Below are 21,868 nucleotides of genomic sequence, written 5' to 3'. Positions count from 1 at the left end.
ACCTCTTATAAAAAGACCAAAGTTCAATGGGGTAACTTTGTAAAATAGTAACCAAGTTTTATATGTGTCCCACTAAAGTCACTCAATCTTATTTTGTATCTTTAAAATCACTCAAGTTTGATTTAGTGTTTTAATTTTATGTAATTATCAGGTTAGCAGGTGATGTGGCAATTAAAAAAAATAAGAACTAAAAAAGCCAAACTTTTTTCCAAATTTTAAATGCCCTTTCATCTTCTTCGAAGACCCTCCGTCGGCACCCCAACATGTTTCGCTACCAAATCTGTGTTTGCTATCATGTTGACCGGAGAAGATGGGGGTGCCCAACAACCAACAAATTTGTGTTTGCTATAGTCGACCAAACCCTTGGTTGAATGAAACCGATGACGAGTAGGTTAGGGAGTGAGGGCTCCTGTCCACGAAATAAAAAGGGCAAATCATCGCTGCCACATAAACCAAATTCCAGCAGGTGTCATTCAACACCAATGTTGAATTAATTTTGATTGAATGACGATGCTGGTTGAGTGCCAATCAGGAATTAAATTACTAGCCGGTTGGTTTTTTTGTTGTCAATTTCGTTGTTGTCCACTGTTGTTAAAATCATAAACTACTTGAAATCAATTTTGTTGGTGACCACTGAGCTAGTCAAATTTTCTTTTGTTTACAAGTTTTTTGTTCACAATTGTTGAAATTAATGTCTTTTCATATTTGATTTGCTCTCCGACTCTCCGGCGTTAGTCTCCCGCAACATTGAAGAAGAAAGTCGGAAAAAATAATGAATGAATCTTATTAAAAAAAGCCATGTAAATGTTTATATAACTATCCACGTAAGCATTTTGAATACTAAAAAAGATTATGACCTAACACATCATCAATGTAACCTAGCAACCTGATAATTGCATAGGATTAGAACATGAAATAGAACTTTAGTGATTTTATAGAGATAAAAAAAGATCAAGTGACTTTAATGGAACAAAGAGGAAACTTGGTTACTATTCTATGAGGTTTTCCCAAGTTCAATTATTGTAATATGTAATCTAATATAGGATTTAGGAGGATAAAAAAAACTTAGCTGGTAAAAAAAGAAGGGTAAATTACTTTTTGAGTCCCTGTGTTTTATGGGTTTTAACCAGTTGAGTCCAAAAGCAAAAAATTTAACGACCTGAGTCCCCATAAGCATTTTCTTTAACCATTTGAGTCCAAATTTCTAACACTGTTAGAATTTTTTGGTTAAGTATTGCTAAATGACTAAAATACCCTTATAATTAAAAAATAAATTATTATTTGATTTTCATCTCTCTTTTATGTCTCTTTTTCTCTAAATCCCAACCATAAAACAGAAATCCAGAATTCAACCTCCATATCTCTTTCTTTCTATAAAAACGGCTAATCGATCCCTATTATTATCCTCTAACAACATCCTATCTCTAATCTTCCTCATCATCAATAGCAGAATCCGATTCTTCGGTACTCGGAATGTCTTGTTTCTCGTCTCTCTCGTTTTCACATCAGATCTTCAAGAACAAGATCTTCAACGACTTCAAAAACAATTGCAAATCTGGAATTTTGTAGATTTATTAGAGGAATTTGGTGTTGGATTTGGAGTGAAAGCCATTCATATAGTTGTGGGTAGATAGATGTTTGAACATCAATCTGACTTTTTGATTGTTTAAGCCCTAATTTTATTTGTAAAATATGACCTTTTATTTTGCTTACTAAAACAAGTTGTAAGGATTTACTGATGATACTGATGAAGATGAAGTAAAAGTCATATTTTGATGATACTGATGAAGATGAAGTTGTTAGGATTTACTGATGATACTGACTTTTTATTTGTAAAATATGACTTTTATTTCGTCTTCAGCAGATGGGGTGCAGAGCAGATGGGGTGCAGATGAAGATACCGATGAAGAGGTATTTTTGTGGTTACTGTATGCAGGCGGCAACCCATACCTGAATCCCTGCTTAGGGAAGATGATGTGAGTACTAGCTAAAACCCCCTGTAGTGGGGCGTTTTTTTTAAAAAATTCAAAAAAAAAAACGCCGAAACACGCCCCATACCCATTACACCATGGCGTTTTCAGGTGAAAAAAAATGGATGCGCGTTGTTTGAAAAACACTGAAATGGAAAATGTTTAGCCAATCAATTGAGAGCATGTGGATTTAGAGAGAGAGAGAGATGGAATTTCAGCCGGATTTTTGGGTTAGCCGGATCTTTGGGTAGCCGGAATTTCAGCCGGAGTTTGCAGGTCAAGAAGAAGAAGATGATGGAATGCAAAAAAAGCTGAATAGGTTTTAAAAAGTTTAGTTTTTACAACTTTGGTCCCTGTGGTTTAGATATGGTTTTAAATTTAACTTTTGAATATTTGAATTTTGGTCCTTGTAGTTTAGATATGTAATGTTTTCTATTTAACTTTTGAAAAAAAAAAATTAAGAATGTAATGTTTTTTATTTAAATGAAATTTAATTAGTTTTAATTAAAAAATTTAATAATTGTGTAATGATTGACGGGGCATTATTGGGCATTATCCCACTACGCCCTTTTTGTAAAAACGCCCAATAATGCCCCATGCTGACTGGACTGCTACGTGTCACAAAACGCCCCATGGTGGGGGCATTATTGAGCTAAACCACTACACATGGTCTAACCTTATTATTTGTTTTGGGCGTTTATCTTTTTTCTTTCTGCGTAAAGAGTTTTGTGGTGGTTGAGGTGCAGTGGTGGTGTGGGGGTGACGGTGGAAGTGGAGTGGTGGTGATGGTGTTTTGTGGTTGTGGGATGGGGGTTGTTTAGAGAGAGAAAGAAAGACATACGAGAGAGATGCAGAATGTAGAGAAAAAGAGAGATATAAAGAGGGAGAAAGAAATCTAATAAAAGAATTAGTTTTTTTCTTTTTTTAACTATAAGGGTATTTTGGTCATTTAACAATACTTAACCAAAAAATTCTAACAATGTTAAAAATTTGAACTCAAATGGTTAAAGAAAACGCTTATGGGGACTCAGGTCATTAAACTTTTTACTTTTGGACTCAACTGGTTAAAACTCATAAAACACAGTGACTCAAAAAGTAATTTACCCAAAAAAGAATCTCATTGGTGTATCATTCAATATGTAAAAGAGAAAACCTATGAGTACTCAGTGTGAAGGGGTATGAAGGAACACGTGACAGCCACGTTAGGTGAGAGAGATTTCCCCTTTAAGCCTCAAAAAGCGTAGGGTGAAAGGGGACGTGGAGCGACACGTGTCAGTTACTTTTTTATTTAATTTATTTAAAAATCAAATCAATAAGATTAAAAAAACATTTATTATATTAAATAAAGAAATAAGATTGCATAAACTTAAAAAAATACTGAAATAATAAAAACCTAACTAATAAGCATAAAAAAACAAACTAACTACGGTATTTTTTTCATGATATCTCTTTTCATTTCCTTGTACATTTCTTTTTCGTCACCGTCAAGGTGATCGATGTTCATGGCAAAGAATTTCACTTCCTCTCGTTTATTTTTTTTTCGCCAAATCCTTCTCCGTTTTCAAACTCATTTTTTGTTCAAAAAAGAGACAAGCTTTTCTGCTTTTCTTTTTGGTGGATACTTTATTGTTGGGGTGTTATTGAACGTACAAATACGTTCATTTAGATGGGTTAAACTTTTGGTGTAGTGCGCACCTGAAGTATATTATTTTTGTGCCCTCTTTTTGGATTCATCTCTATCGGGTGGGTGTTGCGCTTCAACGGCGATGTCATCATTGCTTAAGTTTAGATCATGCTCGGTATGGCATCCGAATGATTAGTAGAGGAGCTTGTTTTCGCCCTTTTAGACGATTCCTCTGCAACAGGTACTTTTGCCAATTTGGTAGCGTGCTCGCCACTTCCAAACAATGAACAAATTCGAACGACACTTTCTTTTTTTTCTTTATAAGTACTAAACGCTCGTGTCACGTGATCGCCTTCGGTTTCACCACTTTTTGAGGTGTTCTTGATGTTATCGTAGTAACCATTTGATGAAGGCTCAAGTGTAGAGAATCGGGCCATGACATTTCTGGAGGCCAATGATCGAGCTTCCAAGGGTGATTTACGAAAACGAGCATAACTTTGGCTACGGGTCTCTGTTTTAGGCGTTCGGTCAATCAAATCGAAGCATGAAACGAGGAGCACTCGTGGCAAAGACCCGGAAAGGACTTGTCCAAGTTTCGCCCCAAAAAACGCATTCTAATGGGAGTTTTGGACACTTTTTATGTTTCTTCGTTGTTTTATGCATGTTTTTGGGCTTGTGTTTGGCCCATGGCCTTTTTGTGGCTCATTTCGAATTTCAGTCTCTATTTATGTATTACTCTTGTAATTCCAATGGTCAGAAATCAATTTTGAGTTTAATCACTTTTCACTTCAAATTCTATGCCCTTTTGGTTGAATTTTGGGGGTTTCGGGAATAATATCACGGGTATTTGTAGAATCAACATGATTTGTTCTTCGTTATCATAGCACACGCTACGTCACCATTAAAGGCGGAGATGGTTGTATTTATTTCACACCACTTTGACGAGAGCTATCATTCCCCCCTGTAGAGCTCTCGTTTCATCATTTGGTGATAAATATTGTTTATTTGATCCCAAAATTCGTTTTTGTGTTGATTTGTACTGTTTTTTAAACAACATATTTAAAAAATGTATCCAAGATAAGATAAAATATATTCTTTTAAATATAATTTCTTTTCTGGAAAAAATAGAATAAAAATTAAAGTACCTAAAACCGGGTTCTTCGAAACATGTATCCCAGATTTTGTTAACACTACTTTTCATCGTTTGTCCATGGATGAACAACTCGGTTATCTACTTGGACCTTCTCCGCCTCGCTTTTCTTCATATGGCTTCTCTTTTTAACACACTTCAATTCACTTGACAACTAGCAAATCCAAATCAAATACCTTCATATTCATGTTACTTTAATAATCCAAAATTGGGAGCAAACTGAAAAGGGTAATTGTTTTGGTCAAAAATTACCGAATCAATTAAGTGATCAAATTAGTTTGTGAGGTAGTGTGCTAGTAATGTTTGCAAAAAATGTATTGAGTTGATTATTTATAAAAACAGTTTCAGGATATAGCCTCAGGATATAAAGCTATACCAATAATCAAACAATGAGTTGTAAAAGTAAAAAGCGGACACAGGATATACGAGGAAAGCCCTTGATCAATCTAGATCTCTGGCATAAAACCTCGGGAGCTGACAATCGTCGGCTGCCTTGCTCTTCTTATTGCTTGAATAACCAGGATACAGTGCAGGATAATGCTCAGATCGCTACTAAGTGTTACAATGATTGCAAGTGATGAGTGTTAGTTTGCGATTGCAAGAGAAATGTGTATGAGTTCGAGAGCTCGAAGTGAAGTGAAGTGTTCCTATGATCTGGCGTATCGTTTATATTGTTACAATAACAAACAACTTCTCCTATAAACTAGGGATACTTTGGAATATTCCCTCTTGAACATTGGAGACCTGTTCTTCCTGCTTCAACATCCATTTTCCAACTAAATGGAGCGAGTCTTCAGGAAAAAGAGTCCTTGTTAACGTTACGATCCTGCATCCATAACCTTCAAGCAAACCATTAGTAACTGCCAGGATACCGCCTCAGGATGTTACCAATATCCTGATCCGGTATCCTGATCGTAATCAGCTATCGTAAAATCAAGATATAGTGTCAGGATATAGGCTCAGAATTCCAACCATAACAGTAATGATAAGGATACCCTCTTTTGGTCGGATCCATGGATGATGACTGATGTATAATAGAAAGCCCCTCGTTTGAAAAAAAAATCATATGTAATGTTTCTAAGAAAATACAAAACTGATATTTCATAATTATTTGATGAGTAAACGTGCATGGTTTCTCATTATGGACAGTCAAACCAAGTAAAAACCCACATCGTGTGCAACAGTAGAATTTGCGACCAGGGTTTGCAGATGTCCATGATGTTTGAACGGTTGTCGGAGATCACATGAACAGAACATGACTCCATGGTTTGTCATTATTTTTGAAGTTGGATTTTAATGAGGCTTTCATTGTTGTGTAGAAAGGAGTATGTAGGGTTTTAAAAAGGTAGGTATGAAAGGTGACAGAGAAATTAAAGGACATAAATGCCCCTCATGTGAGGGGCACGTGGCGTGGGACAAACGGGAGTTACGGACGGTGTTAAGTCGATGGATTATAATTGTTAGATTAAGTAAACTATTGGATGAAAATTGCAATGTTTAAACTATTGGACTTAAAGTGTTAAAACAAGCAAACCACAGGGACGAAAATTGAGGTTTACTCTAGGGCCGTTCAAACCGCTCGGCGCTCGGCGCTCACTCGACACTTGTTCGGAAATTGCTCGAAAAATGCTCGTTCGATTTGACGCTCGGTTGTAAATGGGCCGCTCTGCTCGGTTCGATTTGTAAACGAGCCAAGCATGAGCAAAGGTCTGCTCGGCCCAGTTCGGCTCGAATTATTATTTTTAGTTAGTATATATATATATATATATATATATATATATATATATATATATATATAATATACATATACATATACACATACACATACATATATAAACATGTATATACACAAATATAAATTATACATATATATACACACACACACCTATATTTATACGAACATACATATATACTTAAATATAAATTAAATTTATATTTTTATATATACTACTCTATTAGATTTTGGTCAACTATATACAAATTAGAACTATATCTATATGTATTAACCCGATCACGCAAATAAAAAAATTAATATCAAATCTAAAAGTTAAACCCTAAACAGATAAACGACAGTCTGCTCATCGCCTCAATATTTTATGTCGTTACCCTAAGTCAATCGTCTCTTGCTCTCAACGTCATTATTCGTGCATTATGATCATCGCCTCGTCGGCCACAACATTGTTATTCATAAGAATAATTTTATGCCATGAAATGTGCTTGTTTATTAAGACATAATAACTTGAGGCCTTACATTGTCACTATTTCTCTCAGCAAATTTATATCGGGCGACACGGTTGTCCAAATCGCTCGAATTTCGCTCGCCGCTCGCTCGAAATATTTACTGCTCGGAAAATGCTCGCTTGATTTGTGGCTCGGTTTTAAATGAGCCGCTCCGCTCGGTTTGGTTTGTATACGAGCCAAGTACGAGCAAAGATCCGCTCGGTTCGGCTCGGCTCGTGAATAGCACTAGTTTACTCTTGATTTTTTGACAAAAGAAAAAAAAACTGGCCCACAATGTTGTAGCCTGTTGGCGAGTCAAAATACTTGTTTATGTCCAACTCTAATTAATAAAACAAAACCGCATATGGTTTGGGCCTCCTACTTTCCATGTTATGCATCACTAGTCTTGGACCTCTTGGGCTTTTTTCATAATTAAATCCAAGAGTTTTCGGCTCATAAAAAGAATTAGGGGTCCAGTTGGAGAAACCGTCTAGATAAAATATGTGCTCGTCTGAATTTCGACATTCCCCTCCTAAGAGGGGACATATTGACGGGTAGTCCGTAGGACGACCCTTAAATGGTATAAACGATAGCTAAGTCCTATATTTCACCAAGTAATTGTCTAGAATTAGATGACTACGTTTGCCTATATTTCAACTTGTTGCCCGACTACCTGCCATTGCTTTGTAATTGCTCTTTTTCGTGTAGAATGATATTGACGATGTTATATATTAAAAAAAAAATTCGGAGCCTAAAACAACATGAGTTAAGAATTGGAGTATTTATAATTTAGGTGTCAATTTGTCATTAACACTTTCTTCACATCTTTCATACAATTTAAATAGTTCTAATCTCACACTGCTTCTCTCGCATTCATACACAACATGAGTACATGACATGTGTACATGTGAAGGAAAACCTTGATTACATGTCAAAATCCCTACAAAAAATCATTTCCTAGAGCAAATTTCGGCCCCCAATTTATTTTGTATGGCTCAAGTGTGTTCTTGAAAGCACACCATCTTCAAACCCAAAAAACAAAGCTTTTTTATTTCATAATGCTAAAAAGGGTCCCTTTTCTTCTTCTTTTTCTTGCCTTTTGTTTCTTTTTATCAAATGAAGAATCCCATTTCACCATCTCTCAATCAAGACCCAGTTCAGGTTCGTCATATTTTTCTTAATTCTTTTCTTGATTTTGTTTAGATTTATCAAGAAAATGTGTTTTTCTTTTTTTTAATTCTTTTGATTTTGTAGGGAGCAAGAGGCTGCTTGGGGATGAACAGAAGAATAAGAATGCATCACTTGTTTTGGCTCAAGAAAGAACAACAAGAAAAGACCCTCTTAATAAATTCAGGAAATACACAGGAGGATGGAATATTAAAGAGCGCCATTATTGGGCTGTAATTTTCTTGTTTGATTCTTCTTTCAATTCTTTCTAAATTTAAATCATTATTTTTTTAAAATTAGAAAATGTTCAACAAAACCCTTTAATCTTCATGATTCTAATATCAAGAATTGATTATTGATTAATCAATACGATTACAAACTAATGATAGATAGACGAGCAACCAGCTGCGCCGCTACCCTCTATCAAGAACAGAAAGAAAAAAAACGAAAAGTGCATGGAAACCCTCATTAAATAATTTGTTAACTAAATAACGAATTAAAGATCTATTTTACCATATATTAATCTGCCCCGTATGTTTAGAACATGTAATCCCTAAGACTAAGGCTGGAGGATGTGGGGGCGTCACCCCAGCCAACTAAGCACCTATAGTGCCTCATGGGGCTCCATCACCACACCCTCCATTTTAGACTGCGGGGTATGGGGCGGGGGTTTGGGCGTGGGTGGGCTGAAAACGCCCAAGCCACCACCCCGGGTGGGCATGGGTTTGGGCGTGGCCCCTTTTTCGTGGGTTTGAAGCCGGGCGTGGGGCGGTCTGGCCAAGCTGACATGGCGGACTCTAATTGGACAAACCAAAGAAGCCGTTGGGCTAGCCGTTGATTTAACTATCAATGGCTCAGATCTAGCGAAGCCCACCAAACCCACGCCCCCAACCCCCGCCCCACCATACCCTGTTTAAATGTGGGTCGCCCCATGTCTGCCACCCCAAGCCACGTGTCAACAAATGCCCCAACCCAAGCCCAACCCCCGCCCCACCATACCCCGCAGTCTTAAGAGGGGGGCGCTATACACACTTCACCACCATGGTAACGTCAGAATTTAAGGGTTCAGGTGGGGCCCACAAGTTTTAAACCAATGAATTTTTTTTTAATTTTGTTTAATAAGGACTCTATCCACACCATGCAAATTAAAGGGGGCTTCATGACATAGATTGATCATAGGTGACGCTGACGTAGCCTGATAAAGCCCCTAAAGGGCTCCAACCACACCCTCAAGCCTAAGAAAATTGGAAAAACATTTTCTGAAGTTGGGTTTTATATAAGATTCTTAATTTTATTTGAGTTAAGGGATAAAATTACAACCACATTAGTTCATGATACATGAGACAATAACATTATACACAGTTTAAGCATGAAGTACAACATCACATAGCCTATACATGTTGCTAATTCATATGTTATTAATAATAATAATATTAATAATAATAATATTAATAATAATAATAATAATAATAATAATAATAATAATAATAATAATAATATATGCATAAGCCTATATACATAAATATCTTTTATTTGAAAGTATTTCATTTGTTTTACAAGTACTAACTTATTTCATAAAAAAATATTCTTTTTAATTAGTCATTTCTTTTTTTATGTACTTAAAATAAAAGTAATAATTGATATTAGGACAAATGCCTAAAAAACACACAAAACATATGCATGCAACGAAGGAATGAAGTGATCATGTTAATTTTTGTGTCAAAGATTATTTTCAAAAACACCATGGTGCTAGTGATAATTTAAATATTCCTAAAAAAATAACAATAGGAGATTCATGCTTTTTTTTTTTGTATATATAACGTCACTTGTAAAGACTAAAGAGTTTTCTATATTTATAATAACTATAACACATTGTATATATGGTTGACCAGTCTGTGGCTTTCACGGGTGCACCGTTCTTTGTGGTGGGTGCAATTTGGTTCGTGATCTTTGGTCTATTCTTATCTATAACATGCTTCTGCTACTGTTGTTGCCGGAAAGAACCTTTCGGCTATTCCAAAACCGCTTACACTGTATCACTCGTTCTTCTAATTCTGTTCACCATCACCACAATGTACATGATCACCATCTCAACTTAAATCCCTTAACTGATTTTTAATTACAAAATAAATCACCATGAAAATTATTTCATTCGTTTTGCAGTGTTGGATGCATCGTTTTGTACACGGGTCAGGGGAAATTTAACTCAAGTACAAAAAAAGCGTTGAAATATATCGCTCATCAAGCTGAAATAACTGCTAAAACACTTGGTAACGTGTCGGATGATCTTGCTGCTGCTAAAAAAATAGCCGTTGCACAAGTGTTTTTGCCGGTTGATGTGCAAGCTGACATTGATAAGATACAAACTAAGCTTAATGCTTCGGCTATTGAACTCTCTAAGAGAACCGAAGCGAATAAAAAAGACATTCAGAAAATCCTTCGAACTGTGTATGTTTTGCATACCCCTCTACTATATGAGGCCACTAGGGTTTTAGCCAAATTACCACCTCCAACTCACCATACAATAGCAAAACTATTGGTAGGGCGAGATTTGGATAAACCTTACTGTTATCCCTGTTGATAGAGAGGTTACTTTCAGATAAACCCTGGCACCTCCGAGTCCTTATATATAAGCCCAAAGGTGGATAGGATGATTTGGCCAGAGGCGATGTGATGTTTATAAAACTACAATACGACGTTTGGCGTAAAAATGTTGATGTGGCGTGGGCCATAAAACAAAAAAAAAATGGAGTGATGGTTCCCTAAGCATTGCCTTTGGGTTAAATTAACCATCCTTGAGCCAAAATCCTACAAAGGTTAAATGAAAATTTTGTTTTAATTTTAACCGTTTGATATGTATGTAATCTTGTAGGAGAATAATGTTGATTGTTATATCCGTGGGGATGTTGCTTTTGACGTTTATTGGATTGAGTAAGTTTCTTTGATTCATGATGACTTTATTTTTGCTTGTTTAATTAAGCAAATCCAAATTCAACCGCCCTCTAATATTTCCACAAACTTTTCCTAAGCAATCCCATAAATCTTATTACATTTTCAATCATAATTGTTTTTATATTTATTTCTCATAACCATTTTCAAAAAGTACTATATAATTATTATTATGTTTTTCATAAGTTTATCTTATAAAAGGTTGATAGGTTTAAAGTTATAAAATTTAATTTGTTGTTTTCTTATAAGCTTAATATTTTTTTATATAAAATCAACAAACATGTTTATAAAATAAAATATTTGTTAATAAAACTTGGCCATGATTGCTACACATGTGTTATTGATATTTCATTGCGGATGGTCTAACTTTTTAGATCGAAATAACCATCAAAAGTCATTTTTGATAGTATACAGCTAACATCTAAAAGTTCTAATTTTAGACAAGACCTTATAAGACACCGAGGGAAAATCATATAAATAGTCAGTCATTTTTTTTTTCAAAAAATCATGTAAGTTATAATATTATTTAATTTTAAAAATGAAACTAAAAAACTTAATAACAATTTTTATTCCATTCCAAACATCAGGGCAAATTACATAAGTATAGCAGGTAGACGAGCAACAAACTGCGCCGCCATCCCTTTCTGAATAGAAAAACCCAATCTACTAAAAACAAAGCCCCGCCCCTGAGGGGTCGAAAAGTTGCTATGGACCACACGCTGCACTCTAGACAAGAACCGAACTGCCTTCGGCGCCAAGGAGCCGAACGTGTCAAACGCCAGGGGGACAAAAGCATGCTGATTATCCTCACAAGCTTTCGCGTGCTTTTCCACCTTCTTTGACTCTGCTTTCAGTACCGCTTGCCCCGCCACAAACCCATTTTCCCGGAACCCGGCTAGTGGGGATACACCTGTGAGATCGACACAAGCATGTTTCCTGCCCTCCCAACCAAAAAAACTAGCACGTCAGCTGGGCGTATGGTGGATCTCCCCTCCGACGGGTCTGTAAGAAAATTAACCGGTGCCTCTTTCTTCGCCGAGATCCCTGCTCGTCTGAGAATATCCATTAACGCGTCTCGCACAAAGTCATGGTGATACTTAAACCCCGGCAACTCTCTACAGTGTAACGCATGCTCCCCGTATTTATCCAGGCATGCTTTACGGCAGACTGGGCAAGTTTCATCATTCGGGAACATGGGGATCATCAAACGGTACTTAAGGATTGATCGATACTCCACCGCTGACATACGTTGACCCAAACCTTCAATGGGAATAACAGTTAAGAAATCCTGAGCGTGAGGCCTCTGTAGGCATTCAATGACGGCTTTCTGGCGGGGTGACAAATGGAAATCTTCTCCCAATCTTTGTGCGATTCGACAACAAAGGGCATTCGCCAAGTTTTCTGTGGCTTTTTGGGGGCGGTGTCCTTGTTAGAGAAACCGCCGAGATCAAAGTCAGGTAGAGATTCATGCAAGTGTTCCAAGGCGCTAGCATAATCCGGAAAAAAAATAGTCGTTACATTTATTTATGTTTGCAAAAGTCGTTAGGCACTCCCTAGTAAGAGTTGAGAGTTCTAAGGGAGTACTCGGCTTAGGCGAATAATACTCGGTCTCAAAAGCCTACCTTGTAATGATTACTCGGGTTGTGAGAACATGTTTTACAACAACGCTTCTCGTTAAGAAATTATCAATCAATAGTCACTATATTTTAATAACATTTTTTAAATAATAAAAGTCAACTGATAAATGACACGTGGAACATTTTTACGCAATAAAAAGAGAAAAATGCAATTTGCGTCCCTGTGGTATGTCCCAAACATCAATCTGAGCCCCTAAATTAAATTTTTGGTTTTTTGAGCCCCTGACCTTATGAATTCATAACACTTTGAGTCCCTGCCGTCAGTTTGACTGTTTGAGGCAGGGGTAAGACCGTCTTTTGGCATATATTAATAACACTTTGCGTCCCTATGGTATGAGTGAAATATAAACCTGAGCCCCTAAATTCATTTTTTTTTTCTTTTTTCTTAAGAAATCTAATAATTCAAATTAACTCTTTTATTTTTAAATAAATGCAATCTAATAATTAACTCTTTTTAAATAAATGCAATCTAATAATTAAATGTATACTATATATAACAAATTATTAAAGCCTAAATTCTCTTTTATTTTTAAATAAATGCAATCTAATAATTAACTATTTTTAAATAAATGCAATCTAATAATTAAATGTATATTATATATAACAAATTATTAAAGCCTAAACTGTATATTAAATGTAAACTTTTAATACATACAATACAGAGACAAAACGTCATACCAACTATATTAAATGTAAACTTTTAATACATACAATACAGAGACAAAACGTCATACCAACTTCGTAGACTTGACGGAACTTACAGACTCGATAACAAAAGACCGTAACATACAATATAGAGACAAAACGTCAAAGATCCACAAGCAATTGTGGATCTTTACTGACGGGTGCACTTCGGAATGTAGCAGATATGAATGAATATAACCTCAGTGTAGGTAATTACATATCTGCCACTGGGGTTATATTCATTCATATGAATGAATATAACCCAAGTGGTAGATATGTAATTAGCGAGCTCTGGAATTTCAAGGAAAATCGAAGAGCTACACTGGGGTTATATTCATTCATATCAATCACTTTTTTATGTGCACCGCACCATCTTCTAGGAGGTTGTCAAGTGTTCTCGCCTTCGTAGTTGGTGTTTTGCGTATCTTTACATCCGCAGCCATTCTGTACAACAAAACACATTCAAATGAGGAACACATTCGAATCAAACCAAAAATCAATATGAGGAACACATCAATCCGAAACTGATCCAATCAGTTCTTAATATGAGGAACCCAAATCATCGAATCAAACCAAAAATCAATATGATGAACACACAAGAATCAAAACCAAAACACATTGAAAACCACTGATCCGATCAGTTCTTAATATGAGGAACCCAAATCATGGAATCAAACCAAAAATCAATATGATGAACACACAAGAATCAAAACCAAAACACATTGAAAACCTCTGTTTTGATACCCTAAACCCTCAAGAATCAAAACCAAAACACATTGAAAACCTCTGTTTTGATACCCTAAACCCACAAGAATCAAAACCAAAACACATTCAAAACCTCTGTTTTGATACCCTAAACCCTAAACCCACAAGAATCAAAACCAAAACACATTCAAAACCTCTGTTTTGATACCCTAAACCCTAAACCCACAAGAATCAAAACCAAAACACATTCAAAACCTCTGTTTTGATGCATTTTGAACAATATACTCAGTTGATACATCAAACCCAAAATCAACCCTCTGTTTTTTCAAAATCAACCCAAAATCATCGAATGGAACCCAAAATCAACCCTCTGTTTTTTCAAAATCAATCCAAAATCATCAAATGGAACCCAAAATCATCGAATGGAACCCAAAATCAACCCTCTGTTTTTTTACAAAATCAACCCAAAATCATCGAATGGAACCCAAAATCAAACCCAGAATCAACCCTCTGTTTTTTCACAATATAAACACATTCAAATCATCGAATCAAACCAAAAATCAATATGAGGATGAAGATGAACCTGCTCTGTTCGATGATGAAGATGTTCGATGATGAAGATGTTCGATGAAGATGATGAAGATGATCTGTTGATTTGTTCGATGAAGATGATGATGATGATGATCTTGGGAGTTGGGAGAGATATTGGGAGTTGGGAGAGTTGTTGATGATGATAATGAAACTGGTGGACTGCTATTAAGTGTAGATATTAAGGGTGGGGGTATTATGGACTTTTCACAACTGTCAAATGGTAAAACTGACGGAACACTGACGGCAGGGACTCAAAGTGTTATGAATTCATAAGGTCAGGGGCTCAAAAAACCAAAAATTTAATTTAGGGGCTCAGGTTGATGTTTGGGACATACCACAGGGATGCAAATTGCATTTTTCTCCAATAAAAAAACTTGACTATTTTGCATAAAACATAAATGGAAAATTACGAAAATGTTGGTTGACCAAACCTGTTTTTAAATTTGTCAAGCTCCTGTGTCCTTGGAGCGGCGGGATGCGTCCTTCAAGCGTGGGATGCGTCCTTAGAGCGAAACCCAATAAAAAATGGACACGTGGCCACGGGATGCGTCCTTCAAGCATGGAATGCGTCCTTCAAACACGAGATGCGTCCTTCAAGCACGGGATGCGTCCTTCAAGCACGGGATGCGTCCTTGGAGCACGGGATGAGTCGGGCAAGTTTCTGAAGCATCCAGTGAGATTTCCGACGAGTTGCATATTTCCGATGAGTTTTCCGGCGAGTTATTTCACTGAAACAAGCCCCCATTGTCCTTCAAGCATTAAGTCTATGGAGGCTTCTCCTTTTGTCTTTGTCTAGCCTTGTGATTCTGAAACCAAAAAAACACATTCTTGCCTTCAATGTGTCCATACGTTTGCAATCTACCGGTTATCTCCTGAATCTGATCGGCTGTTGGTGTTCTCAACCCTTGTCTATGCAGATTCTCCAACTTGTCTATATGTCCTTTAGTAGGGTTCCACCTACTCGCCGCCGGTGTCCCGGCTGCTCCACCTCCGACCACCATTGCGGGTACCTCCGATGTGCCACTGCAGCCGTCCATAATCACGATTGGAGAAAACTAAAAAACAGTTTGATGGTTTGTTTTCTTTTTTGCATGGGCTTTCTAATGATGCAATCTACCGGTTATCTCCTTGGAGGCTTGTTACAATGAAATAACTCGCCGGAAAACTTGTCGGAAATTTTTGCTAGACTCGATAAAACAATGACATGTGTGTCGTAATCTTGGTCTTCGAACGTGTCAACCTTCTTTGGTCGGGGGAGCTGTCTCTGTTTTTGATGAAGGCCTCCGGGGAGCATTAGAGGACATTGTTGTTTGTGGGGGTGCTTTTTTTGGAGATCTCCAGTGGAGGTTGGCTTCTCTCCCGACCCGGTTCGGAGGCTTAGGGATTTGTACGGCCGAGGATGCCTCTCATATGCTTTCGTGGCTTCAAGGGCCTAATCTTGGGGTTTACAAGACCACATACTTCGAGAATGTGGTGGGGATGTTTTAGACTCCGATTACAGGAGTGCGTTGGACCTTTTGCATAGTTCTCTTCCCGACCTTGATATTGGCGGTTTCTACATTAAATACACCGCCCCTCCTAAATCCCAGAAAATTCTGGCGAATGCCTTATATGGCGAAATTGTCAAGAGGTTTGAAGAGAAGTTTGTCTTATCCCCTCGGCAAAGAGCTGTGTTTGAATGTCTACGTGCCCCACATGCTCAAGATTTTCTGTCTGTCGCACCTATTGAAGGCTTGGGGCAACACATGTCGGCTGTGGAATACCGTGCTATCCTTAGATACCGACTGATGATTCCTTTGTTCCCAGTTGACGAGCCATGTCCGGTATGCCGCAAAGCGTGTTTGGATTCTTTCGGCGAGCACGCGATCCACTGTAAAGAGCTACCAGGGTTTAAATATCGGCATGATTTGGTGAGAGATGTGTTATGTGATGTTCTTAAGCGGGCCGGGATCTCTGCCAAAAAGGAGGCTCCAGTAAATTTCCTGACTGACCCCTTAGAGGGGAGGTCCACTTTACGCCCGGCGGACATCCTTGTGTTTGGATGGGAAGGGAGAAACACGCTTGTGTAGATTTAACTGGAGTCTCCCCCCTTGTCGGGCTCAAGGACAAGGGCTTTGTCGTAGGGCAAGCGGTGCTCAAGGCAGAGGCGAGCAAAGTGGCAAAACATGAGAAAGCCTGCCTGGAGAATCAACATGTGTTTGTCCCGTTTGCGTTTGATACCTTTGGTGGTCTCGCTCCTGACGTTGTGCGACTTTTGAATCGGGTTCAAAAAGTCGTTAATAGTAATTCTTCGTCGCTAAAGGTTTCAATCTTTGTATTTAGTAGAATTGGTTTTTCTATTCAAAAGGGGGTGGCGGCGCAACTTGTTGCCCGACTACCTGCCATTGCTTTGTAATTGCCCTTTTTCGTGTGGAATGATATTGTCGGTTTAGATTAAAAAAAATAAATGACTATTTTAACAATTTGTGTACTTAAAATAATTATTTACATGATTTCCCCTAGTTAAAAACTTTAGTGATGACCTGTAAATAGCTTTGATCATAATTGAAAAACATAAACAATGATGGTTTAGAAGTGGTAAAAACTTACAACCTGAAATTAAAAATTGATTAAAGATTCAAAGTTAAGGGGAAGGGGCACTCAAGAGTAGTACTCAAGGTCGGCTCTGGGCCCGGTAAACCCGTGCAGACGCCCGAGGTCCAAAATTTCAAAGGGCTCGAAAAGTCTTTATAAGCTTGTTAATATTTATTAAATTATATATCTAGTATATTTATCTGTTTACTATGCAAAAAAAGTTTTGGTGGTGCATTGGTAAAAACCATCTCAAAATAATGCAAAGGTCTCAGGTTCAATTCTTTCCTCTATCACTAAGTTTTTATTTTTGTAATTTATTTACCCTTAATCATAATTTTGGGCCCAAATTTTTTCGTCTCCCGAGGCCTAAATTTTTTCAAGAGTTTCCGGGGACGGCTCTGGTAGTACTCTTGCTCTTACCAATCAAATTCCCCCATGTCAGAACTATTAGAAACTACTCTTAAGCCACAAAACACTGGTAACAACGCCCTACATTTTCCTTAAACATATACCCCTAAACCATGACCTCATTCTTTTACTTCATCCACCAATCACACACATACCTTTCAAGAGATGGATCCCACCTCAAACTCCTTCTCTCCTACCCTTGTACGGGGTCACCTTAACGGAAAATCAACCCGCCAAGCCTACGCTTATGGGTAACGGCGGTGTTATGGCACAAGAAAGAGGGAGGTGCCCCGTCCCCCTTATGCAATTTTTCACTTTTTCTGATAAACTTTTTAAGGTTGACTTTTTTTGTTTTAAATGCCTACTTGCAGTGTTTTCCATTCTTGGCATGCAATGCATAGTATACACGTGAGTGAAATTCCCTTCATTAAACCGACTATTATTAGATTTTTTATCTAATAATAAATAAACTGAATGGTTGCAGATTGGTGTTATTTGGATGGATTTTTGTGACCCTAACATTTATATTATGCAGCGTGTTCCTTTGTCTCCACAAGTAAGTTCGATTTCAATACTGTTGGTCAATAATGTTCGTATATTGATTTCTAAGTCAAGTTGTAGAAAATGAGATGTATTTGTAGGAGGTTTTTGGAAATGTTTTGGTTTCAAAGAGTTTTTATGCTAATATATAGTGCTATTTTGGAAAACCTTTTCAGAATGCCACGTTTAAAAATATTTCACAAATAATGTTTTCTCTATTATGAATGCGATTTTACTTGGGAAGTATGGTGTGACAGGAATGTTCAGGGAATGTAAAAGTTTTTAATCATTGAATATGGTACAAAATCCATTCTAAATGGCTATTTCTTACAAGATTCAAATCATAATGGCGATTTCTGCAAAAGTACTTACAAGATTCCAATAACAATGGCGATTTCTGCAAGTGAAGCCAATCATAATGGCGATTTCTACACAAAAGCCATTCATATTGGCGATTTCTATTAAAGTTCTTACAACTTTGAAAAAGTACTTACAAGATTCCACATTGTCTGCTAATATTGCAATTCAAAATGGCGATTTCTGCACAAAAGTCATATTGGCGATTTCTATTAAAGTACTTACAAGATTCCACCATTGTCTGCTAATATTGCCATTCAAAAGGGCACTATATAAATGTATAAATACAAACGGAAATAAGACATGGAAATAACTACGGCCCACAAGTCATCGCCAAGTTCCCTTTGTATAAGTGAGTTCTTCTCGGATTAAGATACACTCACTTGGAGGGAGAACAATATTTTGCAATCCGAACCGGCTAGGGTGCAAAGGAACCTACAATTTTAAAGCTCAGAAACACGTCATTTGAAACAAGACAATCCCATTGTCTTAGGTTTTTTCCTACCATTTCAAAAAATAAAGGTGAATATCGGTTTTTCATTGGAAAAGTTATAAAAAAAAACATACATTTCCTACCATTTCAAAAAATAACTCCTGCTTTGTTATTTACGTGTATATATAACCCATTCAAAAAACAAAAGTCCGAATACCTGTGAGCATGAATCGCCATTCTTAATGGAGTGTGTACCAGAAATCTCCTTTGTGAATGATATGTGTACCAGAAATCGCCATTTAGAATGGCTACACATGCAGAAATCGCCATTATGATTGGAATCTTGTAAGAAATTGCCATTTAGAATGGATTTTGTACCATATTCAATGATTAAAGCTTACACATTCCCTGAACATTCCTGTCACACCCTACTTCCCAAGTAAAATCGTCATTCATAATGGAGAAAGCGTTATTTGTGAAATATTTTTGAATGTGGCATTACTTGTGAAAAGGTTTTCCAAAACAACACTATATTAGCAAAAAACTCGGTTGCAAAGGAGTTCGCTATCTATAGCAGCAGACTAAACGAACTCCTCATGAATGTTGTCATGCCAAAACTCAAAAAATCATAGAAACAGGCTATTATTAGAATTTTTTTACTAGCAGAATCAAATTTATTCTGCTCCTTTAACTAGCGGACTCTAACTAAGTATGTTACTTTCACTAGCGAACTCTAATTGAGTTTGTTATTTTTACTAGCAGACTCCAGACTCCGTAGAAACCAAAACAAGTTCAAAAACCTCCTAAAACATTTGCGGTTTCTCTAAACAACCTAAAAATATCCACCATTATATTTGATTTTTCTATAATAACTTGTGTTCATTAACCTTTTTAACTAATGTTTAATAATGACTTGTATCTCGCAATTGATAGCGCGACTGCAGACAGCTGCGAAGCAATGAACCAATGGGTCCAAAACCCTACGGCTCACACGACTCTAGACGACATACTTCCATGTGTAGACAACACCACGGCTCACGATACCTCAAAGAGGTCCAAAGAGGTCACGGTCCAACTCATAACCGTGATCAACCAAGTCATAAGAAACGTCACAAATGGCAATTTCGCACCAAGCAATGCACCACTTTACTACAACCAATCTGGCCCAACAATGCCACCCCTTTGCAACCCATTCAATCCGGACTTCACTAACCGAACATGTGAACCCGGTGAAGTGCCATTGAGTAACGCCTCAAGTGTATATAGTAAATATGTTTGTCAAGTTTCATCTAACCAGATATGCACCACCACGGGCCGTCTAACGCCTGACTCGTTTAACCAAATGTCCGCTGGGATAGAACTAGGCTACTCGTTGTGGTTGTACGGGCCGTTTTTGGTGGATCTTCAAGATTGCACATTTGTCCGGAAGACGTTTACAGACATATCTCGAGATCATTGCCCGGGGCTATGTCACTACCTCAACTGGATATATGTCGGGCTGTTGATGGTGTCATTGGCGGTGATGTTTTCGCTCGTTTGTTGGGTGATTTACGCGAGGGAGAGGAGACACCGGGTTTATACGAATACGGTTATTGGTAGAAGTGGTCGGGGAGGGGAGAAAGATATGTAAAGAAGGTTGTGAACGATTTTTTTAGCAACGGAGGTTTGTAAATATTAGTGTAGAGGAATGATCATGGCTAAATGTTTGTGTGGTTATAGTGTTCAATTCTTTGTAGTTTGGGATTTAATAGATTGTATACATTAATAAATATATACTTAGATTATCACAATAACACTTTTAACATGGATAAGAAGTTTATGGTAATTATTTGATCAAACTCTAACCGATTTTAAAATTTTCTTTGGGCTTCCAATTTAAAAAATGGTTGAGCCGACTCAGCATCTTCTTAGTAGGAAGATTCAATACGATTTCAACCACCGCATATTCAATACACATACACTTTGTTCTGGCTGAACATTAATTAAGTCTAAGCCAAAGCCACTACTTACTCTCATGTTCGAGTATTACTTAGTACTACACTCGTGTTCGAGTTTGATCAAATAATGGATCCTTTCTCTATGGTGGGCTAACGAATGTTGCTTTGCATACAGATAGGCTCTAGGTGGATCCAAGCATTTATTAAGATCATTGCTTAAAGCCCAATGGACTTCTTATAGTAGTCGGTCGAAGACTTGGAAATCTTTTGTAGCTTCAACGTCCAAACACACTTGCCAACATAACGCTCATGTATTTGATCATGTCACAAATATTAGAGTAAATTGCCATTTTAGTCCCCGAGTTTTTGTCCAAGTTGTTATTTTAGTCCAAATAGTTTTTTTTTTTCTCCTCTGGATCCCTGACTTTTCCTTTTTCTTGTCATTTTGATCACATTGCCTAACGTAGTCTAAAAACCAGGTTATAATCAGGGGTATTTTTGGCATTAAATTATTATGAGGTTTATAAATTATGTTGTAAACTACCCCAGGTTATCACTACACAACAGTTATGCCAAAAATACCCCTGGTTATAACCAGATTTTTAGATTAAGTTAGGCAATGTGATCAAAATGACAAGAAAATGAAAAAGTCAGGGACCCAGAGAAGAAAAAAACTATTTGGACTAAAATGACAATTTCGACCAAACCTCAGGGCCTAAAATGGCAATTTACTCCAAATATTATGAAGGTTATTATGATGTAAATGAGTTTAGTCTAAGCCTAAACCTGACAAAGTTTAAATTTAACTCATTTCAAACTTTGTTTCTAAAACTCGAGTTCAAGTTATATCTAATGTTTACAAACTAAACTTTGCTTGGTTTAGTTTTTCACTATTTTTTATTTGCACATATGCATAATTATC

At 37.0% G+C, this 21,868-nt stretch overlaps 1 protein-coding gene across 1 annotated transcript; it reads left to right on the top strand.

Moving 5' to 3' along the window:
- The first annotated feature begins 10,011 nt into the window (after positions 1 to 10,011).
- Positions 10,012 to 20,639, top strand: LOC110898562. The gene is made up of 6 exons (XM_035982274.1): positions 10,012 to 10,205; positions 10,295 to 10,579; positions 11,004 to 11,062; positions 18,051 to 18,087; positions 18,164 to 18,235; positions 19,943 to 20,639. Exons 1-6 carry the CDS (start codon positions 10,012 to 10,014, stop codon positions 20,637 to 20,639), a joined length of 1,344 nt encoding a protein of 447 aa, XP_035838167.1.
- Positions 20,640 to 21,868: the final 1,229 nt, after the last annotated feature.

Source organism: Helianthus annuus, chromosome 13 (assembly GCF_002127325.2).
Source record: "Helianthus annuus cultivar XRQ/B chromosome 13, HanXRQr2.0-SUNRISE, whole genome shotgun sequence".
Taxonomy (NCBI): domain Eukaryota; kingdom Viridiplantae; phylum Streptophyta; class Magnoliopsida; order Asterales; family Asteraceae; genus Helianthus; species Helianthus annuus.
This window is presented reverse-complemented; position numbering and strand designations above follow the sequence as displayed.

What these genes read in the sequence shown, in the direction of transcription:
- LOC110898562 (XM_035982274.1), top strand. Translation starts at nt 10,012, where the DNA reads ATGGTTGACCAGTCTGTGGCTTTCACGGGTGCACCGTTCTTTGTGGTG. An exon ending in CTGTTCACCATCACCACAAT is followed by an intron (nt 10,206 to 10,294) that starts GTACATGATCAC and finishes TTCGTTTTGCAG; the next exon opens with TGTTGGATGCATCGTTTTGT. An exon ending in ATGCAATGCATAGTATACAC is followed by an intron (nt 18,088 to 18,163) that starts GTGAGTGAAATT and finishes GAATGGTTGCAG; the next exon opens with ATTGGTGTTATTTGGATGGA.